This window comes from Pongo abelii, chromosome 3 (genome assembly GCF_028885655.2).
Source record: "Pongo abelii isolate AG06213 chromosome 3, NHGRI_mPonAbe1-v2.0_pri, whole genome shotgun sequence".
Lineage (NCBI taxonomy): Eukaryota > Metazoa > Chordata > Mammalia > Primates > Hominidae > Pongo > Pongo abelii.
The window spans coordinates 168125871-168149492 of NC_071988.2; the positions used below are offsets into that span (position 1 = coordinate 168125871).

The following is a 23622-nucleotide window of genomic DNA, read 5'->3' on the forward strand; positions in this document are numbered from 1 at the left end:
ACACCATCCAATATATGGTTTCCTTAGACTGCAATTACACAGAATTAGACTGATTTGTTTCTATGGTGTCAACAGCTATCTTTGACCTACTTTGTCTTTCAGAGGGAGTAGGAAAGAAGCCTAGATATACAGGTAGCTTCCTTTCATTCCTCTTCTTACAGTAAGCAAGATGTAGTTGGGGAGAAAGTATGAGTTAACTACTATGGAGACTGGTAGTCATATGGAGACTGCACAACTTGTAGAGAACAGGGGTCCACAAAAGGAAAGATTTCAAAATGCTTGATCAATTGTCCTAGTACTGTTCACTAGGGTTTAAAACCCAACCACCTGACTTCACAGCCAAAGTGCTTAACTCAGCCCTATCGCCTCTTCATCTTAATTACCATCCTATACTACTTTTCAAGTTTTAGAATCTCTCTCCTTCAATCTTCTCCATTATATGCTGCTGATAAAGACCATAATAATGGCTGCTAAACATAGTATTAGTGATAAACCACATCAAAGGAAAGGAAAGATATGCAAGTTTTTAAGTGATGTTAGACACAACAGAGAATCAGAACCATGCAAATGAAAACAAAAAACTGAAGTAAGCAAGAGATCCATTGAGAAACATTGGAAGTTTCTATCTACCTTTTCATTCTCCTCAAATTAAAAATTCTCTTTCAGTAGAAAATTTATTGCAAAAAATCTACTTCTATTTAATGAAGTGTTTTCTATGTTAGTAATCTCCTTTGAAATATAACTGTGAAAATATAATTTCTAAGTTGAATTTTAATTATTTGTGCATGTATCCTCTTTTCTCTATTAAACCATAAGATATTTAATGAAAGGATCAATGTCAGATTAATCTTTGTAGTACTCACAATACACAATACATCTCAATAAAAGGATGATTATTTTGCTTAAGATTATTAAAAAACTATAATTTATTTTTCATAGCAAATAAAAGGTAAGATGTTATGAGTCAGGTTGAGTTCCTAACCTCCTAACCATTCATTTATCATTTGAATGATTCTAATCATTCATTACTCATCTACCTTTCTATTGCCTTCCTTCCAATAAATATTTACTGAATACTTGGCATTGAAGATAAGGTAATGAATAAGACATGCACAATTTCAATTCCTGGCCTGTTAGAAGTTAAAATCTAGTGGACATTTGCCACTTGTACCACTGTTTCATAAGGAAGATTAATATGAAATTCCAAGTAATGAACTTATAAGTACAGTTTTTAAAGCTGGACAAGGCGTTAATTTATCCTCACAGACAGGAACTCCATGGACTGAGGAAGATACACTGAGAAAATAAAGTAGAACAATAATTTCTGCCCTTGCCTAAATGAGAGATATGTTATCAAGATAATTGAGGTAATGCATTTGAAAGCACTCTCAGTCTATGATAATCTGAATGTTTCTGTGCCCCTAAAATTTGTATATTGAAATCCAAACCCCCTGGGTGCTGGTATTGGGAGACAGGACTTTGGGAGGTGATTAGGTCCTGAGGGTGGAGACCTTATGAATGAATTAGTGCTCTTATAAAAGAGGCCCTAGAGAGCTGCCTTGCCCTTTCCACCTTGTGAGGACACAGCAAAAAAGCAGCCATCTATGACCCAGACAGCAGGCCTTTACCAGACACTGAATCTGCCTTCATCTTGGACTTCCCAGCTTCCAGAACTGTCAGAAATAAATTTCTTTTGTTTATAAGCCACTCAGTTTGTGGTATGTTTTTTACAGTAGCCTGGATGAACTAAGACAGGATCTTAGTAGTAAAAGGTGATACTTCAGGGAAAGTTTCACTGCTGGCCATGGTAAACATTGGACTCAATTACACACAAGATTATAAAATTATAGATATGTATGGTTATAGAATCCTAAAGTTTTAAGTCTTAGGACTCAGCCCATGATTAAGATCTAAAGTAGTGGGCCAGCTGCTGCATTTCAGATGAGTGCTTTTGTAGAATCTTGATATCCTCCAGGGATTCTATTTTTCTCTATTAAGTGTCAAATGTAACATTTGCATGACTCTTTACAGTTTACAATATGCTTCCACAAAAATTAACTCATTTCATCTTATCATAATCTTCATTTTACAGAGGTAAAAACTGAGGCTGAGAAGGGTTAAAGAAAACCTACTTTTACATAACTGGTACTGGCTGCCAATTAAACCAGAATTTTATACCTTTTCATCATACTGTGCTACCTCTCTACAAATAGAGTGTGAGGGAAAGTGCACTCAGTTCCTTCAAAGTGGCTTCATAATAAAGAATATGTCTCTGAAGTTAGAGCATATAACAAGAAAACAGCAGTTTTAAAAATAGCTCCAACCCAACTTTTTGGACAGATGCATCCATTCATTTGTCCAACCATGCATTCACTTTCATTCAAAGCATTCAAAAACATTCAAATAATGTTTTTGAGTGGCTTCAATGGCCAGGCACTATTTTGGGTATTGGGATTATGACGGTGACTAAAACAGATAAAGTCCCTGCTCTCTTGTGATGCTTACATTCTAGTTGGAGAACATAGATAAACAAATTAACAAATGATTAAGATGTCATGAGATAATAAACGCTAACAGGAATATATGATGGTTCATTTTAATGTGTCAACTTGACTGAACTATGGGATGCCCAGATAGTTGGTAAAACATTGTTTTTGGGTGTATCTGTCTGGGTATGTCTGGAAGATATTAGCATTTAAATTAGTACACTGAGTAAAGAAGATCCACCCTCACCAATGGGGGCAAGTGTCATCCAATCCATTGAGGGCCTGTATTGAACAAAAAGGCAGAAGTAGGGTGAATTTACTCTTGTCTTGAGCTGGGACATCCATCTTCTCCTGTACTTGAACACTGGGACTATGGGTTCTTGGGTGTTTTGGCTCCAGGACCTATACCAGCCACCACCCCCAACCCCCAGTTCTTAGGCCTTCAAACTCAGACTGGAGCTAAGAGTTATACTACTGGTTTCTCTGATTCTCAGGCCTTTGGCCTTGGACTGAATTACATCACTGGCTTTGCCATTTTCCCAGCTTCCAGATAGCAGATAGTGGGACTTCTAGGCTCCATAATTGCATGAGTCAATTCCCATAATAAATCTCTCTCTCTAGGAGGCTACTATGCACTAGTGCTCACTCCCTTCCTCCTGCTCAAGGACATGTGTCTACAAGCTCTCCCTTATTTTTTCTGTATCAGTTTTTCTCTCCATAACTGGGTTAATCTTATCGACACAAACGTGGTACTCATTTTCCCAGTTTAAACAAAATCTTCTCTTCATATTTTATTACTTTGTTAGTACTCCATTTTCTGTACCCTTTACAGAAATATTTCCCTAAAAGAGTTATCAATTATCACAGTCTTTAACTCTTCTTCCATTCTTTCCTCAACCCATCCAATCAGGCTTTGAACTACACAACTTTGATGAAATAGCTCTTGTTAAGGTCCTCAATAACCTCTGTCTTCTTAAAACCAATGGTCAATTCTGAAACTTCATTTTATTTGAACTATTAGCAGCAACTGAAGTAGTTGATCACTCTCCCCTTTTTGAAACATATTCTCTGCTAAACTTCTAGGACACCAAAATTTCTCAGTGTTCCTCCTAAGCAAACTGGCCATTCCTTGGTCTACTTTGTGAATCTCTTACTATTGCAGTGTCCTAGCACTTGATCCTCTGATATCTTTCATTCTTTATTATCACTTTCTTTCAGTCTAATTTAAAACCCATCTAGATGCTGACGTCTCCCAAATATATATCTCTAGTTAAGATCTCTTTCCTGAATTCCAGACTCATATAGTCCATTGCTTACCTGATGTCTCTACTCAGATGTCTGAAAGTCAGTGGAATCCAAGTATCTTCCATGCTGAATTATCCTTATGAGTTCCTTCAACCTGCTCAACCCTAAAATCTTCCCTATCTTAGTAAATGGCAACTCTACACTTCCAGTTGCTCAGGCCTGGAGTCATCTTTGACTCTTCTCTTTCCCAAAAAACCTTCATTCAATCTCTTAGTTCTACTTTCCAGTTCTACTTACAACTACCTCCTATCAGATTTACTCAACCACTCTGGTCCAAGCTAACAGGATCACTTGCCATAATATCATTAGCTTTCTAACTGGTCTTCCTTCCTCCACCATGGTCCCCTTACAATCTGTTCTCAATCCAGCATCCAGAATCATCCTTTAAAAAAGTACAGCAGAACATGCATCCCTTTTATCAAAACCCATTTAATGGTTTCCTGTCTCTCTCAAATTAAAATTCCAAGTCCTTACAAAGGACTTTAAGGTCCTAAATCATTTGTCCCCTGCTCTGTCTCTGACATCATCTTAATCTACTCTCTCCCTTGTTCACTGTATTCCAGTCACACTGGCCATCTTGGTGTTTCTTAAGGACACTGGGTATACTCTCAGGACCTTTGCACTTAGTGTTCCTTCCACCTGGAACACTCTAGCCCCAGAAGGCTCACTCTCTTATCTCTTCCAGACCTTTGCTCAAATACCATTTTCTCAGTGAATCTGAACTTAACCATCCTATTTAAAATAGCAACCCTCTCTCCCATCCTTATCTAGTACTTCCTATTCCTCTACATTATTTTATTTTTGTCTTCAGCATTTATTTTGTCTTCAGCATTTATTGTCTTCAGCATTTATTGTCTTCAGCATTTATTGTCTTCAGCATTTTTGTCTTCAGCATTTATTTTTGTCTTCAGCATTTTTGTCTTCAGCATTATTTTATTTTTGTCTTCACCCATCTCACACACTATATTTCTACATATCTGTTGGTTGTTTCTTTCCACTAGTATTCTCAAAATGCTGTTTTGAGAGCAAAGACACATCTGTTTTACTTATTGTTATATTCCCACACCTGGGACGGTGTCTGGCATGTAGAAATAACTCAGTACATATTATTGAATGAGTAATGAATAAGTTTAAATAACTTTTTTGAGGAATTCTGCTACAAAAAGGGAGCACAGAAATGGAGTGCAGGTAGGATAAGGTGATGTTTAATTTTAAGATGTGTAATATTACAGAATGCTTATATGCTAATAGAAGTAATCCAGTAGAGAGAGAAAATATGATAAAATAGGAGAAAAAGGAATATCTGTATGAATCATATCATTAAGCAGGACATAAGAAATGACATAACTCAAAAAACTTCCTTTAGAGGGGAGAAAAGACAGTTTATCTATAGAAACAGGAGAAAAGGCGAAGAATATGGCTACAGATGCAGGTGGGTGGGATCACGTAAAATTTCTCTGATTGCTTATTTCCTCATCAGCCAATTTCCTTTTGGCAATACTTGATATGAAAAAAGAGGCACTGGAGATTTGAGAGGCAAGGAGAAGGTGTGAAATGATCCTCTAGAGAGTGGAAGAGTGAATTAATTAAAGGAAAGTAGTAGAATTGCCAGGCTTACTTACATTTAGTTGTCATGAATTTCAAATGAGACCAGTCAGCATGGTAGTGTGTTTGCTCCAGCATGTTCAGGTACATATGCAGGAAGGTGTAGAGTTAGAGTTCAGCAGGGTTAGTACTTTGCCAGGCAAATATGAAGCAGTAGAGATGAGCAAGATTGTTGATGGTGTATGTAATTAAGGAATTATAATGATGGACCCATGAGGCCTAGGCTGGGTAAGATGGGATGTGAGGGCATGGGGTGAGAGTAGGGTGGGTATAGTTAGATGGATCGTAAAGGTGATAAAGTAAATGAATTGGCCATTCCAGTGAAGAACTTTTGATTTTGGGGATAAATCATAAGATAGGAGCTGTTAATCAGAGAGGACATTTGAAAATTGGATTATCGAGGGATGCAGTTATGGAAAATAACAAAGTGAAGGACCTGGAATAGTTGGCTGAGATAAAGTGAAGGGCAAGCTTGCTGGAGAAGAGGTCAAGAATTTAGAGACCAGGGTATTGGAAGGACCAACTATGTGAATACTGAAAATACCAAGAATTTTTAAAGTATACTGTTAAAAAGAAAACAATGAGAAGATGCTAACATTTTTTTTGGACTGATAGTGGCCTGGGGTTCTATTGATAATTACAACAAAGAGGAGTAGCAGGTGGTATAGCTGTGTTGGTACAACCTTCAAAGGAACCAGGGCATTTTATGGAAAAGGCATGGGAAATGATCTGGAATTGGCAATGAGGTACAAGGAAGACACTTTCCCCCATTTCAAGGCTGTGGCAGAAACATGAATCAGAGGACAGGTTTTGATTGGAGCAAGAAAGTGAAGGAAATATTCTGAGAAAAGGTTAGGAATACAGCTGAGATTCCACCAGCAAAAATGGCCTTCATTAGCTCCTATGCCTGAATACCCAGAAATTTCCATTTTATGATATGGTAAAATAAGACAATACTATTTCCAGGAGTTGTATTAGTTTCTTGTACTTCTATAATAAAGCCCCAAAACTGGGCAACTTAAAACAACAGAAATATATTGCCTCATGGTTCTAGAAGCTCTAAATCTGAAATCAAGCAGAGCCATGTTCCCTGTGAAATCTATAGGAGAGAATACTTCATCTCCTTATATTCTGATGCTTGCCAGCAATCTTTGGTATTTCTTGGCCTGTGGATGTATCACTTTAATCTCTGCCTCCATCATCACATAGAGTTCTACCTGTGTGTCTCTACCGTCTCTTCTTGTTCTTATAAGGACATCAATCATATTTGATTCAGGGCCCACCCTATTCCAGTATGTCCTCATCTTAACTAATTACTTTTGCAATTACCTTATTTCCAAACAAGACCACATTCTGATATACTTGGATTCAAAACCTCAACATATCTTTTTAGGGGAAACAATTCAACTCACAACAGGGACATTGAGAAAAACAGTACACCTTTTATGGAATGTGTTCATATATAAACATTTTTAAGAGATGGGGTCTCTGTATGTTGCCCAGGAAGGTCTTGAACTCCTGGGCTCAAGTGATCCTCACACCTTTGCCTATCAAAGTGCTGGGATTATAGGTGTGAGCCACCACACCTGGCCTTTGTTCACATTTTAAGTCATTCAGGTTCTTGCTCAGTTACTTGCTCAGTAAATGAGTTCTTGCTCAGTTACTTGCTCAGTAAATGAGTTCTTGCTCAGTTACTTGCTCATTATTTACTCAGTAAATGAGGCCTGGTAACCCAAATGCTTAAGACATTTCCATTGTTTATAAAATGCATGACAACCTAAACAGAGAAAAAGTGTTATATGCAATGCATATGATGTAAAGTCAAAATACCATAAGTATCTAATGATGTGTGTGATAATGCCACTGAACCTACTGGGATAGCCCCGTTGACTCAGAAGGGAAGCATTAAACTTTTACATTGAGGGTCTTGGCAAGTCTTTCATTATTGTAGCTCTATAATTTTAGAATGTTGAACATTACAACTAAAGTTCATGAGCCTATGGGTCTGTGAGTAGGGGAAAGCTTGTAATAAAGTGATGCCATAATTTTTATCGGCATGTTACCGCACAGATATGGAAAGGAGGGGAAGAAAATTACTTTGGTTCTTTTTTTATTATTATTATACTTTAAGTTCTAGGGTACATGCGCACAATGTGCAGGTTTGTTACATATGTATACATGTGCCATGTTGGTGTGCTACACCCATTAACTCGTCATTTACATTAGGTATATCTCCTAATGCTGTCCCTCCCCCCGCCCCACCCCACGACAGGCCCCAGTGTGTGATGTTCCCCTTCCTGTGTCCAAGTGTTCTCATTGTTCAATTCCCACCTATGAGTGAGAACATGCGGTGTTTGGTTTTTTGTCCTTGCGATAGTTTGCTGAGAATGATGGTTTCCAGCTTCATCCATGTCCCCCTACAAAGGACATGAATTCATCATTTTTTATGGCTGCATAGTATTCCATGGTGTATATGTGCCACATTTTCTTAATGCAGTCTATCATTGATGGACATTTGGGTTGGTTCCAAGTCTTTGCTATTGTGAATAGTACCACAGTAAACATATGTGTGCATGTGTCTTTATAGCAGCATGATTTATAATCCTTTGGGTATATACCCAGTAATGGGATGGCTGGGTCAAATTGTAGTTCTAGTTCTAGATCCCTGAGGAATTACCACACTGACTTCCACAATGGTTGAACTAGTTTACAGTCCCACCAACAGTGTAAAAGTGTTCCTATTTCTCCATATCCTGTCCAGCACCTGTTGTTTCCTGACTTTTTAATGATTGCCATTCTAACTGGTGTGAGATGGTATATCATTGTGGTTTTGGTTTGCATTTCTCTGATGGCCAGTGCTGATGAGCATTTTTTCATGTGTCTGTTGGCTACATAAATGTTTTCTTTTGAGAAATATCTGTTGATATCCTTTGCCCACTTGTTGATGGGGTTGCTTTTTCTTGTAAATTTGTTTGAGTTCTTTGTAGATTCTGGATATTGCCCTTTGTCAGATGAGTAGATTGCAAAAATTTTCTCCCATTCTGTAGGTTGCCTGTTCACTCTGATGGTAGTTTCTTTTGCTGTGCAGAAGCTCCTTAGTTTAATTAGATCCCATTTGTCAGTTTTGGCTTTTGTTGCCATTGCTTTTGGTGTTTTAGACATGAAGTCCTTGCCCATGCCTATGTTCTGAATGGTATTGCCTAGGTTTTCTTCAGGGTTTTTATGGTTTTAGGTCTAACATTTAAGTCTTTAATCCATCTTGAATTAATTTTTGCATAAGGTGTAAGGAAGGGATCCAGTTTCAGCTTTCTACATATGGCTAGCCAGTTTTCCCAGCACCATTTATTAAATAGGGAATCCTTTCCTCATTTCTTGTTTTCGTCAGGTTTGTCAAAGATCACATGGTTGCAGATGTGTGGTATTATTTCTGAGGGCTCTGTTCTGTTCCACTGGTCTCTCTCTCTGTTTTGGTATCAGTACCATGCTGTTTTGGTTACTGTAGCCTTGTAGTATATTTTGAAGTCAGGTAGTGTGATGCCTCCAGCTTTGTCCTTTTGGCTTAGGATTGACTTGGCAATGCAGACTCTTTTTTGGTTCCATATGGCAAAAACTGGAAGCATTCACTTTGAAAGCTGGCACAAGATAGGGATGCCCTCTCTCACTACTCCTATTCAACATAGTGTTGGAAGTTCTGGCCAGGGCAATCAGGCAGGAGAAAGAAATAAAGGGTATTCAATTAGGAAAAGAGGAAGTCAAATTGTCCCTGTTTGCAGATGACATGATTGTATATCTAGAAAATCCCATCATCTCAGCCCAAAATCTCCTTAAGCTGATAAGCAACTTCAGCAAAGTCTCAGGATACAAAATCATTGTGCAAAAATCAAAAGCATTCTTATACACCAATAACAGACAAACAGAGAGCCAAATCATGAGTGAACTCCCATTCACAATTGCTTCAAAGAGAATAAAATACCTAGGAATCCAACTTACAAGGGATATGAAGGAACTCTTCAAGGAGAACTACAAACCACTGCTCAACGAAATAAAAGAAGATACAAACAAATGGAAGAACATTCCATGCTCATGGATAGGAAGAATCAATATCGTGAAAATGGCCATATTGCCCAAGGTAATTTATAGATTCAATGCCATCCCCATCAAGCTACCAATGACTTTCTTCACAGAATTGGAAAAAACTATTTTAAATTTCATATGGAACCAAAAAAGAGCCCGCATTGCCAACTCTTTGGTTCTTTAATCACAAGTCAAAAAAGGGTCTCAGAGATTCCAGCCTCTGAGATACTCCAAGATGTTACACCCTAGGCCTCAGCCACCTAATTGTGGCTGTAACATCTCCCCTGCTCTTCTTAAATGAGTTACATGAGTAAGAGATGTCACTCTTCCATAATGAAGAAAACCCAGGTGATGCAGCCATTTATTGTGCACTTACCAGATGCTGAGCTCTATACTAGTCCCTTGACCTACTGCAAATGGGGACCTCAGACAGGCCTGCATCCTGTGCCCACCAAGGGCTGCATTTGGGAAACTGTCCTGTGATCCCAGGTCTTGGAAATAAACTAATAGATGATTCCAGTTTCTCACATCTAGTAGCAGGTAGTTACATAATAAGTCTTTTCTTCCAAATTAATGCAAATAGTCTCTTTAGTTTCAATCTAACTAACTGCAAATTCTGCGTTGGTGAAGTCCATGTCAATGAAGTTTGTTATGCTGAGGAAAGTGATCTGCTTATTTGACTCTTCTTACCTTGTCAGAATGGAGCCAGAATTTCAAAAGGGAGGGTAAGGCTGAGGTTTATTACTTGAAGGTAATGTCTTTCATGAAAGATGTGGAATCCAACTGTTTAGTAGTATATCTATCCCTCCCTATTTCCTACTCAGCGGGTAAGAAATGAAGTCTCTCATTCTATTACTCTAATTGAATTCCAACTTGGGTAATTACACTACAATTAAATAAATTTTCCCCATAGTTTTAATTCACTGATAAATAGTGTTAGTCAAACAGCTACATTACATTCCCAGAAACACATCCCCACTACATTTCAGTGATAAGCAGAGTGATTTATATTTGGAAGATGTGTGTATGAAAAGATGCACAGTTCATAAAATATTTTAGGTATCATTCATGATTACATATGCTTTGCTCAGCATGAGATAACATTAATTTCTATTATCATCTTTCATCTAATTTCTCATATGCTTAGTGCCAAAAGAAATAAGACAGCTAATTAGCATTTCTTGTTTTCAGAACAGTTTTTGTTTAGTTAACTAGAAGCCTGTACTGATTTGTATTTTTAATTTTTAAAGCACCTTTCATTATCTCTGGGCGATAGAATGGAGGAGGTGTTACTTCCCATTCTACAGATGAAAAAAATTGAGGCAGCCTTCCCCAAGGTGAGGAAGCCAGTTATCATCAGTACCAGCCTTGGAACCCAAGCTTCCTCTGATCCCCTGGTCCTAGGGCTCTTTCTGTTAAACACTATCAAACACTGGGTCACTATCAATCACTTTAGTTTTACTAATGAGAAAATAAAGAGCAGCGCAGTTTTTGTAACCTGTGTCATGGGGTCATTTATTTGTAATATAATGATTTAGCCAGGAGCTGGAGGCCTAATGACTGGGTCCTGATGCTGTTCTTGGATCATGAAATTATAAAGCTTCTTCGTATCTGAATATTATTATGCGGTACAGCTAAACTGGAACAACAATTCCAAATATGGTGCAAAATAATTCAGATTTCATTTTTGTTCTAATGGCCTTTCTTAAAGGGTTGTAGATAGCTTTTAATAAAATATGTTAAAGACAACATCAAAATACTCACAAAAAGCAGCAGGAGCAGGGGTGTTATAATGATGCCCTGAAAAAAATAAAAGAGAGGATGATCATTTATCAGCCTGGAAAGCAGGACACTTTCTTTGCCATTTTAAACTCTGAGGCATAGGAGTGCTTATCTTCTCACTGCTGTTTAATAAAATCTAGGAGATAAGGAGGGGAGAGTCCCAATCTTAGCTTTCTCTTCCATAATAACATCTCTATTACAATTATTTGTATTTGGCAGCCTGAAAGTGCAACCACCAATCTGCCTTAGGTTCATCTTTCCTTTTATAAACCTAAATTCCCTTCCACATTGCACATGGATCACACAGATAGAAGCTGGTGGCTGGCAAGCTTCCTCACTCCAAGGCTTTCAACTCTAACTTGGATAAAATGCCCCTTTTTGAGAGAAGACAGGTGGTTTAGTCCCAGTTGGGGTCCTCTCCTGAGCAAAGACCACGTCAGTTGTGATGAATGAGATGTTGTGACTTTGTAATGTGAACTGATCTCCCCTAGGAAATGAGCTGGGATCTCAAAACTCATTTCACTTGATTAGACTTCATGTCTCCATGGTAGAAGGCAAGTCTTTCATCTAATTCAGCCACATAGGACCACCTCGGTCCCTCTGCCTCCCCTAGGCAGAAATGAGCAAAAGATTTGTTTTCTTCAATGACAGGGAACAGTTTGAGGCTGTTGCCAATGAGGCAGAATACCAGCTTTTAGGTTTCTTGAAGGCGAATCTTTAAAACTAAGTGTTTGAGTTGGGAGTTGTAATGACAGGCTTCAGTTTTGGAGCAGCTGATGATTATTTGCCCGTTTTAGTTTTTCCTTTCTCTCTCAACATTTCATTATGATTTATACAAGAAAACACATTTCAGATTTTTATTAATGAATTCTACTTGGAATTTTAAAATTTCAGAGAATCTGAGGTTATGCGTGCCTAAGACAGAAAAGAGACAGACAGACACACACACACATACACACACACGCACACACACACACAGAGAAAAAGAGAGAGAGACAGATAGAGGTACTATACCCAGACAGTGTCCAAGATCCAGATCTGGGACTACTTCATTACTTTTGGAAGAAAAAAAGTCCTTTTTGTATTTACATGAAAGTCCCTGTGTCGTAACAGTCACTCAATTGTTTTGCATGTGGCCCTAGAGGGACTGGCTTACCTTAAATGAACAATGCTACCATGACTTTCTGGGGCATATACATGTGTGAATATCCACAGACAGACTTGTTTTATTATTAAATAATAGAATGAATGTTTTTTATTGTGCACACTTTTGCAATTGGCCAAAGAGAATACAATATTTTAATCTAAGAATCACTTTAAATCCTACTTATTAAAACAGGTATTGTGGCCTATCAACTCCATTGGTATCTATGAAACAGGTTCTCATTAACACATTTAGGAGAGCCAAATGTGCTAAATGACAAATAATTGATAACTTAGAAGGGCTACTGTCCTTCAATGACTTGTACTAAGTTCAGACTTTAGGAGGAATTCCAAATTTTACAGGGCCACATGAAAATGAAAATATCTGGCTGACTCAGTCTATATGAGAGGCATTCAATTTCAAGCAGATTTGTTTAAACATATAATTAAACATCCACTTATATACTGGGTACTGGGCTCATCCAAGAGATTCAAGAGTAAGTACAACATGGTCCCTATGCTTAAACAGCTTATAATCCAGTAGAGGACACTGATCTATAAACAAGGTTCAATATAGAATGATATAACTGCTGCGACCGGCGCTGCCACAACTACCTGTGCGCATTGTCCAGGGGCCTGAGGGTTGATAGCCCCCTCCCCGTGCCACTGCATCTAGCGCCCATGTGCACCATTGGGGGGCCTGAGAATAGGCCCACTCTGCCTGCACTGGCACACGTGCACATCATCTGAGGGTCTGGAGATCGACATGTGCCACCCACTGGCATCTGCAGGCACCATCTGCAGATCAGAGGTCAGGCCAGCCCCACCTGCCACCAGTGCACTGGCACCTCTGCACATCATATGGGGGCCTGGGGAATGACTCACCCTGCTCGCTGCCACTGGCACCTGTGCACACCATTGGGAGGCCTCAAGAGAAGCCCCCCTGCCTGTTGCCTCCACTACCAGCACCAACATACACCCTCTAGGGGACTAAGACTAGGCCTGGCTTACCTGCTACTGCCACCTGCACAGGTCATCTGAGAACCTGGGGATTAACCCATCCCTCCCACCAGCACCCATGTGCACCATGTGGGGGCCTGAGGACGGGCCTCCCTGTGTGCTACTAATGTTCATGTTGTCTGGGGGCCTCGGGATTTACCCACACTTCCTTATCACCACTGGTGCTTGTGTGGACTATTGGGAGGTCTGAGGAGAGACCTCTCTCATCTGCCACTGCAGCCACCAGTGCCTGTGGACAACATTCCAGGGCCTGGGAATTAATCTGCCCCACCTACTGCTGCTGACACCTGTTTGCATCATCGGTGGACCTTAGGAGAAGCTGTTCCTCTTCTACCACTGCTGCTGCCAGCACCCATGCACAGTGTCAGGACTCACTCTGCCCACTACTGCCAGAACCTATGCAAACCATCCCAGGCCTGAGGATAGGTCCACTCTGCACTCCACCACCACCTCTGGGGTCCATGGACTGGACTATCTGGAGTCCCTATCCCCCAAAATGCCTCACCATAGCCTCCACTAACAACCACAACAGACACCACTGAGCTGATTACAGCTGAAGAAATACAAAGACTACAATACTGTGACCATCCAGAATCAAAGCCAAGGCAATCTACCAAACCAACACTATAGATACATCTATAGGAAAAATTCTTTCCCTACTAAAGCCAATCTATAAAATTGGAAGAAGCAACTGTTATGCCAGATGTGCAGTAAGGACAAAAAATATGAAAAAGCAAGAAAACATGACACCTTCAAAGGAACACAATAATTCTCTGGTAACAGATCCAAAGGAGAAGGAAATTTATGAAATGCCTGAAAAAGAATTCAACATAATGATACTAAAGAAAATCGGTGAGATAGAAAAGTGTTGTTATCCACAGGTTTTTCTCCCTGAATACTTCTAATGGATAGTCAATGACACATGATAGTTTCTTTGCAGCTCTTCCAAGGACTTATAACATTTGTTCCCAAAATAGTAAAAGTTTCCTAGCAAATAGGAAGTATTTGCTAATTCTGGATTTAATATTCCTTCTTATTTTCTCAAGAATAGCTGTTCAAATTTGTGTACTAATCTCTGTAGAGACGTGTATTTCCTTTTATCTTGAGTATAAGCTAAGAGGGTAAGGGCTGGTAAAGGGGAATTGTCATATGACAAATGTCTGCTTAACTTTTTAGGAAACTGGCATGCTGTTTTCAAAATTGGTTATACCACTTCTTCCTTTGTATGTAATAAAGTACATATCTCTGTTTTATGGATTAAAAAAAAAAAAAAGAATAGCTGTTCAAGTTCATTAAGAGTGAATCACTATATAATGCTGAAACCTACTTTTCAGTTGTATTAGGAAGTGAGTCAGCCAGGAGGCATTCACTTTGAGAAGAGCACCATAATTTTTAGTAAAGTCATCACGATTATTATTAAAATAATAAAAACTAACATTTATGTAGTACTTATGTTGGATATTGTACCCAGGACTTTAACTGTTATTTTATGTAACCCTCACAACAACTCTCTGACATAGGTACTATTATTATATTATCCCATCTACTAGGTAAGAATGCTGAGCCTCAGAGAGACTGAGTGAAGTAGGAAGAAGCAATGCCAGGAATTGAACCTCCCCTTGGCTCCAGAGCCTGTGCTCTTGAATGGTGTAAATAAAATCTTTGCATTGTTAAGTTATTTCCTCAGGGTTGTATTTTAAGAGTAAATCTGAGAGGAGTTTTGGGCTCAGTATGTCTTTTTGATGACATAAAACAAATTGAGAAGTAAGCCTTCATGTCATATGGCAGATACATTTTTTTAGAGTCAAATTTTTGCAAATATCAGTGGTAAAAAGGGTGAGCTAAACATTTAAACTGCATCAGCAACAATCACTGAAAACTAGAAAATTAAATAAACATGTTATTTTCTTTTGAGTATATGCAGCCCAATTTAATTATTTCTCTTTTCTCTTTCCTAAGTAAATTCTCCTGAAAATGGATAAAACCAAAGCGGTAGGAGATAAGCACTTCTAGCAAAAGATGTTACCTCCTCCTTGCAGATTCAAGGTCAAGACATAGTTTTAGCATCCTTGCAATTGGGATGGTGTATAAAGCTTTCTGATTGCAACACCTGAAGAAGTCAAGTCACAAACTGACTGGCTTTCATTGTCTCCTGAAAAAACTTTCAGAAAATCCATTTATACCTCAGATGTGAATGACTAGGTGAATGTATTTCAACGACTTTAGTGGAAAGAAAGAGTGTTAAATCTTAGATGCAGATTTAGTTGCATCAAAATACAAACAAAAAGCCCCAAATAACAGCAAGACAACAAAACTGTGAATGTGCTTCTCTCAGCAATAGGACTTGCAAAAAAAGGCAAAACTAAAGTGAAATTATGAAATTTTTGAAATAGAAAATGTTATCAGAGGTTTTGCTGCAACAACTACAAAGATCACACAGATACTAAAATTGACTTTTTAGATTTGTCTCCAGGATACTGCATTAACTCAGTTTTCACAGAAAAAAGAATATCAGTTTTGAAAGGGATCTTAGAGATACCCTGGTCTAGTCCTCATCTAAAGTGTGAACCCCTCTCTCTGTCTCCCTCACGTCCTTATATAATGCTGAAATCTACTTTTCAGTTGCATTAGGAAATGAGTCAGCCATGATGCATTCATTCTGACAAGAGCAACATAATTAAGTTTTGGGGAAGTCATCGCAATTATTATTAAAATAATAAAAGCTAACATGTATGCAGTACTTACGCTGCATACTGTATTAAGGACTTTGTGTTATTTTATGTAATCCTCACAACAATTCTATGAAGTAGGACAGCATTATATACGTATGGGAACTGTGAGAGCTGTGCCTTTGCCAGAGAATCTCCCAGAGAGAAGACACCCTTGCTCTTCAGGCAAACAGTGGCCTGGCTGAAGCTTTCTCATGAAGAGAAAGCTCTTTCTTATACTGCTTCCAAACCACTACCACTGCTGCTCTGTCTTCCCCTTGAAGCAATTTAGGGCAAGCCTCACCCTCCTTCCTGGTGATGGCCTTTTAAATGATGCTCCTGAATGGTGTAAATAAAATCTATGCCTTCTTCAGCTATTTCCTCAGGGTTATATTTTAAGAGTAATGCTGAAGTTAGCATTTTAGCCCCTACAGTAAGTTTTCTCTATGACAAAAGTCCTCAGTTCCTCCACTGTTCCTCTTAGGGCAGGGTTCTGAGCTTTCTCTTAGACGTACACTCACCCAAATAAATTTAAGGCTCCACATTTATGGGTCAATCTCACTTATTAACAATTGACCAAAACTTGGAAATGAGGCAACAAGAGGACAGCATGTCCCTTTAATGTCATCTTGGAGTATTATCTATCAGCCAATCCAAGGTTTACTTAACCACATTTGTTTAACTTCTATTTACTATTGGTTAAGACTCAGACTATAAAAATATATGTTAACTTACAGAGTTTTGTTCAGTAGTGATGGAAATCATTTCTGTCTAGTAGAAAAAATAACCACAATAACTATGGTTTTATCGCCCTGTAGGCATTGGCCAGTTTTGTCTCTAATTTAGCATACTTATTTCAGTATGCTTTTCTAATGGCCTGGGTAACCCCCATTTTTATAATCTCTCTAGAACTAGCTTTACCATCCTGATGGTTTCCTCATTATTCAGTTAAATAAATGTTTGACATGTGTTCATTCTGTATGTATAAGAAAGTCATGTTTTTAACTTTTTGAAAATTATACTTTGACAACTCCTTTCTTCTGAACTTGTATTAATGGAAATATCATTTAAAAAAAAAGATTACTGTCAACCTAAACCTCCAGGCTATCTTCATCTTTTGTCCTGTGGTCAGTATATAGTGATATCTTAAACAGTTAGTGAAAAGTTTATTCTTCAAGAATAAAATGATGTCAAACCAATATTTAATGAGTGAGACTGGTCAACAAATCCTAAGCAACAAATTATAAAGAGGCGGTATAGGGAATTCTGGACACATCTAAATTTCAACAAAATGGTCAGGGTATATACTCTCCAAAGAATATGACATTATAAGCATGAATGTCAAGATACATAACTGAGAAAACTTTAGAAAGAAAGAAAGAGACATTAGGAGCCTAGGGAAGGGTAGTTAGAAAGAAAGTGGTGGTGGATTGGTGAGCAAGGGCCTCTTTCCTCTCCTCTGACTATACTTTCCCCTTTACAACTAGACCTTCACAGACTAAGGATCTTAACATGCCCAAATCAAACATTTAGCAGTTATGGTCTAGCAGCTGACAGGAACATGCTGCTTTGTTTATTAGGCACAGTACACTATAGTGAAGACAGAGGCATCTGACTATTTGAGCTGGATAATACTAGCCACTGAAATTGTCCAGTTAATTCTCTCTAGTCTGAGACCACGTGCTATGATTTGGATCTGTGTCCCCACCCATATCTCATATTGAGTTGTAATCTCCAGCGTTGGTGGTGGAGCCTGGTGGGAGGTGATTGGATCACGGGGGTGGATCCTTCATGAATTGTTTAGCACCATTCCTTTGGTGTTATTTTCGTGATAGTTAGTTCTCATGAGATCTGGTTGTTTAAAAGTGTGTGTAGTACCTCCTACCTTGCTCACTGTCTTGCTCTTGCTTTCACCATGTGAAGTGCCTGCTCCTGCTTTGCCTTCCACCATGAGTAAATGCTCCCTGAGGCCTCCCAGAAGCAGAGGCCATTATGCTTCCTGTACAGCCTGCAGAACCATAAGCCAATTAAGCCTCTTTTCTTTATAAATTACCCAGTCTCAGGTATTTCTTTATAGCAATGCAAGGACAGAATAATACACCATGCTTGTCAAGAAAACGTTTAGTAATAATTTTGTTTTCCAAGTAGCATTTCTGACAGGAAGACAGCACACTGACTAGTTGACATCAGTCTCCTGGAACATAACCACACTAAGGTGTGCTGATGACATTTCTGGATATGTAAAGATACAGACCTATTCCTGGATTGTGGTGATCCCATTAAAGCAATGTCACTCAGTGAGGCCTTACAGGAATGGCAGCTGGCTTGTCCTAATGACATTACATTTAATTAAGCGAACATTTATTGAGTACCATGTATCATATATTACTGGTGCTGAGGGGAAAAGGTGAATATATGGTTTATGTCATAATAGTTTATGCCATAAACAGTTCCCACCAGAGAAAGCAGTTCTACCTTGTTCCTCTCTAACTTTAATACTTTCATCAAAAAGTACCTCTATCATCTTATTCTCAAAAAAAGTGATGTTTTTTCAGGCCAAAATTAAGGGTCTTCTATACTTACATTAAACATTAGCTTATTAGATTTGGCCTATTATCTTTTTCAGATTTTGATTTGTCACTGACACATTCAACATGTACCTACTTAGTGACTACCATGCCAGACCCTATTAGATGATGAGACACAGAGGTGAATGACACATACACAATAAATGCCCTCAACATTTTTTAGAGAAGACAGTTAAGCAATTACAATAAAATGATAATGTTCAAAATGAACATTACAGCGAGCTATGAGACTGCTTAACAGGGAGGTGAAAGCAATTAAGATGAGAACTGAAAGAAGAAAAGGAGTTAACCAGGCAAAGGAGTCAGAACAGTAGAAGGGGAAGGAGAGGAAACAGGCAGAGGGAAGCGACTATAAAGGCACTGAAGGCAGGAAGAACATATAGAAACTGAAAGTGAAGAGCAGAATGTGAGGAGTGCAGCTGTGAGAGATGAAGTTAAAAGACAGATGAATCAGAAAAGCCTAGTAATCCATGGTAAGGAGTTTGGGCTTCACTTCAAAGCAAGAGGAAGACACTGGAAGAGTTTATGCAACCATGGGTGTGGGGAGGGGCAATGGAACTGGCACAGTGCTCTCTGTGGTTAGGTAAGAATCACTCCATGTGTACTTTAGAGAAGACATTAAAGCAGAAGATTAGAGTGAGGCAGGCTAAGCAGGAGGCTATTCAGGACTCCAGGCAGAAGATGATCTGGGCTAAGGCGATGGGATCTTAGTCATCAAGATGGACCAACAGAACAGATTCAAAACATATTTGAAAACTAGACTAGTAGACTGTTCAATTAAGTTTGTGGGGAGAGTGTCAAAACAGAAGGAAGAACAGTTTCTTAGTTTTCTGAGTTAAGTGATTCTTGACCAAACAGGAGATCATAGAGCCAATTACTGAGCCAGAGTGGAACTGGAGATGCACAGACTCATTTTTCTTGGGAAAGATGATGAGTTTGAGGTATCTGCAAGGCCTCCAACTAGAGATACTGTAATAGCTGGAATTATAGGACTGAAACTCAGAATAGGGTCTGGACAGTGAAAACAGCTGAGTAGTCCTCAGCATATAGCTTGGTGTGGTGATTTACTGCTACAGAAAATAAGTTAAGAAATGTAGACTATAGATCGAAGCTTACTGAAGTCTAGATGAAAACAATTTCAATAGATGACCAGCGTGAAAGTTAAATTGGAGTACATGGAGGGCTGAGTAAGGAGGGAAAAGAGGCAATTTGGACAAGTCTTTCCAGAAGTCTAGCTGTAAAGAGGAGGAGAAAAACAACAGCAGCAATGTAAGAAGAATGAAAGTGTGGTAAATGGAGTTTGTTGTTTTTGGTTTTGTTGTTTGCTTTGTTTTGAAAGAATCTTGAGGATTCTTAAAATTCATAGAAAAGAGGCAAAAAAGGGTCACAGGAATAGAGATTTAGTAAAGAGAAGGAATTTTACCTATTGCAACTAAAGAGGCAGCAGGGAAGGAGCCCTAGCACACAGCTAGAGGGTTTAACTTGTAGAACAGCAGAGGGTAGGTATCTCTTTATTGTAAAAGAAGAGCAGAGGTTACAGTAGGTACAGATGAACATAGGCTTGAATGCTTGATGTTGGAAAGTTGAAGGCATTTTCATGTAAGAGTTTCTCTTTTCTCTGTTTTGTAGAACATGAAGGATTTTACTAAAATGAGGGGAAGATGGGTGCAGAGGAAGGGGAAAGTCAGTGATTGGGAGCCTGTGTTACGACTATTGGGAAAGAGTCTAAGATGGTGAAGGGTCTGAGATTACCACACTTTCAAGATGACAAGTCTGCCTGCCACACATTCAAGTATGCTGGCAGAAGGCTCAAGAGTCCTGGATCAGAGCCAAAGGATTTTACCACTCATAGAACAGCAAGCAGCCTAAGCATGATGTTGGTGTCATTTCCCCTTGTCCCCAAGTCAAGCAGGTGATGAAGATGGGCTCGAATGGATGCCTGCAGAAGCAGTGGACTGCATTCCAGGAAAGGAATACTGAGATTAGGGAACCTGAATCTTTTATAACAGGCAGAAAGCAAAGCTGCCCTTTGTTCCAGAGTTGAGAACAAAGGGCAGTCAGTGCCTCTGCTGACAAAATGTATAGAAATATGAGACACAGAGAGAACTGTCGCCCAACAGAGGAACTGTCCCGCAGACCAACCCAGTTGATATTGGTCATCTAAACATATGAGTTATCAAGCCCATTATTGCTCCCATCAAATACCACCACTGAGCTAATATTCCCATACAAGGAAATGATAATAAGATAATCATTTTGAAATGACCAGAAAAACTTCTCTCCAAGATGACATTGATTGCCTAACACTTCATGAACACTATCATTTAAACAAGATTCTAACCAACTGAAGTGACTTCTAACTCATAATTTACTCTCTTTGTTGTCTTAAAATGGGTGAATCTGCTAAATATCTTTTTGAAATCTAGATCCTCACTAGATTGAAATGTGATCTAAGCACCAGCAACATTGATTTCACCTGGAAGCTTGCGAGAACTAGCTGAATATCAGACTCCACCCCAGAACTACTATGTCATAATCTGCATCTTAGCAAGATCCCCAGGTAATTTGTAGGCATATTAAAATTTTAAAAAATGGATTTAGATTCTAGAGCAGAGGTTGGCAAACTTTTTCTCTGTAAGACCAAGTAATAATTATTTTAGCCTTTGCAGGGACACTTCTGCAATTACTCAACTCTGCTATTGTACCTGGAAAGCAGCCAAAGACAATAAGTAAACAAATTGGCATGGTAAGATTTGCCCCAGGGCCATAGTTTGCAGATCCCTGCTCTGAAATATTGCTTTGAATTAGAAATTATATTTCAAACAGAAATAAGTGTAACAAACTTGTTTTTAATAACTTGGCTTTGAGTGAACCCACGCTGGCTTTTAAACATCACACCATGTTCCTTTGTAACTCCTTATAACCCACTATTTAATGACCCATTCTTTAATTTTTCTTTAGACTGATATCAAAATTACTAGTTAATAGTGTGTAAAATCCACTTTCTTCCTCTTTTTGGTATTTGCAGTGATGTTTGCACATTCCCAGCAGCTGTTGATTCTGCTCCTTCTCTTTATGATTTGTCAAAGATAGTGATTCAGAAATCTCAAATGTCAGTTCTCTCAGGATCCTATGATGTAATTTGTCTGGGCCAGCAGATAGTCTGCCTATCTTGGACCTGCTTTCCTTTGTCAATATTTACTTTACCATTTCTAATCTAAAGTTGGTTCTCCTTTACAAGGATAATGGAAGCAAAAGGATGGGGATCAGTGCAGAGGGGGAAATTAAAGATGCTGAATAGCAGACAGAATGTGTGGGGTTTAGGGCTCTAATATCTAGAGCTATATAAACGAGGACAGACAAATACAAGAACACAAAAGTGAAATAATATGTACATTGCTGATTAGAACTAATGTAGTGATATATGTTAAAGATGAAAAACAGCATTCAAACTCATGACTTCTCTTTTTTGTTTTTAACTGAAAAAGCAAACCTTCAGGCTATGTAAACTCATAGAACTGTATTACATTAACTTGGCTTTTCCTATCCAGGTTAAGAGTGACAAAAACAATTTGAAATTTGATTAGAGCCCAGAGCAACAGAGATGTGGGAACTTTCTATTATTTTCCAAAAGATTTTCATGTAAATGTCTTCTAAGTTTTAGATTTAACATGCAATAAATAATTTTCTAAAGAAGTTTCTTAAAAATGCTTATTTGCAGAGTATATATTAGACCAAGGAGGAGGCAAAAGGAAACTAAATCAAAATTTATTTTTTGAAGACTAGAGTATAAACACATAAGCTTTCATAGTGAAAGTAAGACCTAACAGAGCTCACTTTGGCCTGCATGCCTCCACCATGGGCACACAGCTACAATCTGAGGTTGCAGTTTTATTTTCCCTGAGAACACATGGAGCAGCCGATTATTAGTATCACCGCAAACATTACACACAAGATACACAGCTCTCTTAAACTGTCAAGAGGATCATTTCACATTATCCAATGGTCAGCCAAAGTTCCTATGGCCTGAATATTATACATAGGAGCTTGTAGTATTTCTTGCTTTAGAATCATGGTTCAGTTGATATAAAATACCACCATCATAAAAATAGCCAATATTTACTGAGGTATATTATGTACTAGGAACTGTGCTAAGTACATTACAAACATTATCTAATTTAAAATTCCGGTAAGTAAATTGATTATCCCAATTTTATAGGTGAGAATAAAAAAGAGGCTTATAGAAACTAACCTAAGGAAGTGTCAGAAGATAGAACTCAACAAAAGGAATAAAAACAAAGTTGAGAGATCAGGAGATGGTCTGAGTTGTTAAAAAGAAAAAAATGTGCAAAGAAGGAAGCAGAAAATTTAAAAGAAAAAGACATTTAAGAAACAGATTGTAGAAAATTAATGTAAAATATATAATATTAATTAAAACTAGGGTCAACGATTACATATATTACTTGCCAATGGTGTTGGAATACATGAAAATAAGGCACTAAGTAACTCTCTTAGGTCACTAGAGTAACACTGGATGTTTTTTCTCACTGGTTTAAAAGATTTAATGTGTATCTGCCATTCTGCTCATTGATGTCTGTAATACAACAGTGCCTGGCAAATATTAGGCACACAATAATTTTTTTTTTTTTTTGCTGAATGAAAGAACAAATGAATAGATGAATGTGTGTCCACAAATGTTTCTCTCATGGAGCAGCATATCCATTTGATAAGAAACACACACACTTTCTGAAATGTTTTAAAACCCTTGTGTTTGTAATAATAATGAGACTAGTTGACATTTATTGAATGCCTACTGTGTATATGTCAGCAACTTTTCTATGCTCTTTATATTTACTAACTCATTTGGTCCTCACAACAAACCTATGAGAAAGGTGCCACTATAATTCTCAT

The 23622-nt window shown here is 38.3% G+C and overlaps 1 protein-coding gene across 8 annotated transcripts in view; it reads right to left on the reverse strand.

The window, feature by feature from the left end:
* SLC10A7 (solute carrier family 10 member 7) overlaps nt 1-23622 on the reverse strand; it is a 271510-nt gene that overhangs the window by 60784 nt on the left and 187104 nt on the right. For all 8 annotated transcript variants that reach the window (XR_008524796.2, XR_008524795.2, XR_008524797.2 and 5 more), the window contains one exon: nt 11235-11270. Coding sequence is in view for 4 of the 8 variants with exons in the window: in XM_054554550.2 (XP_054410525.1) it covers nt 11235-11270 (36 nt within the window). In the remaining 4 variants the exon portion in view is untranslated. The remainder of the gene's footprint in view (nt 1-11234; nt 11271-23622) is intronic.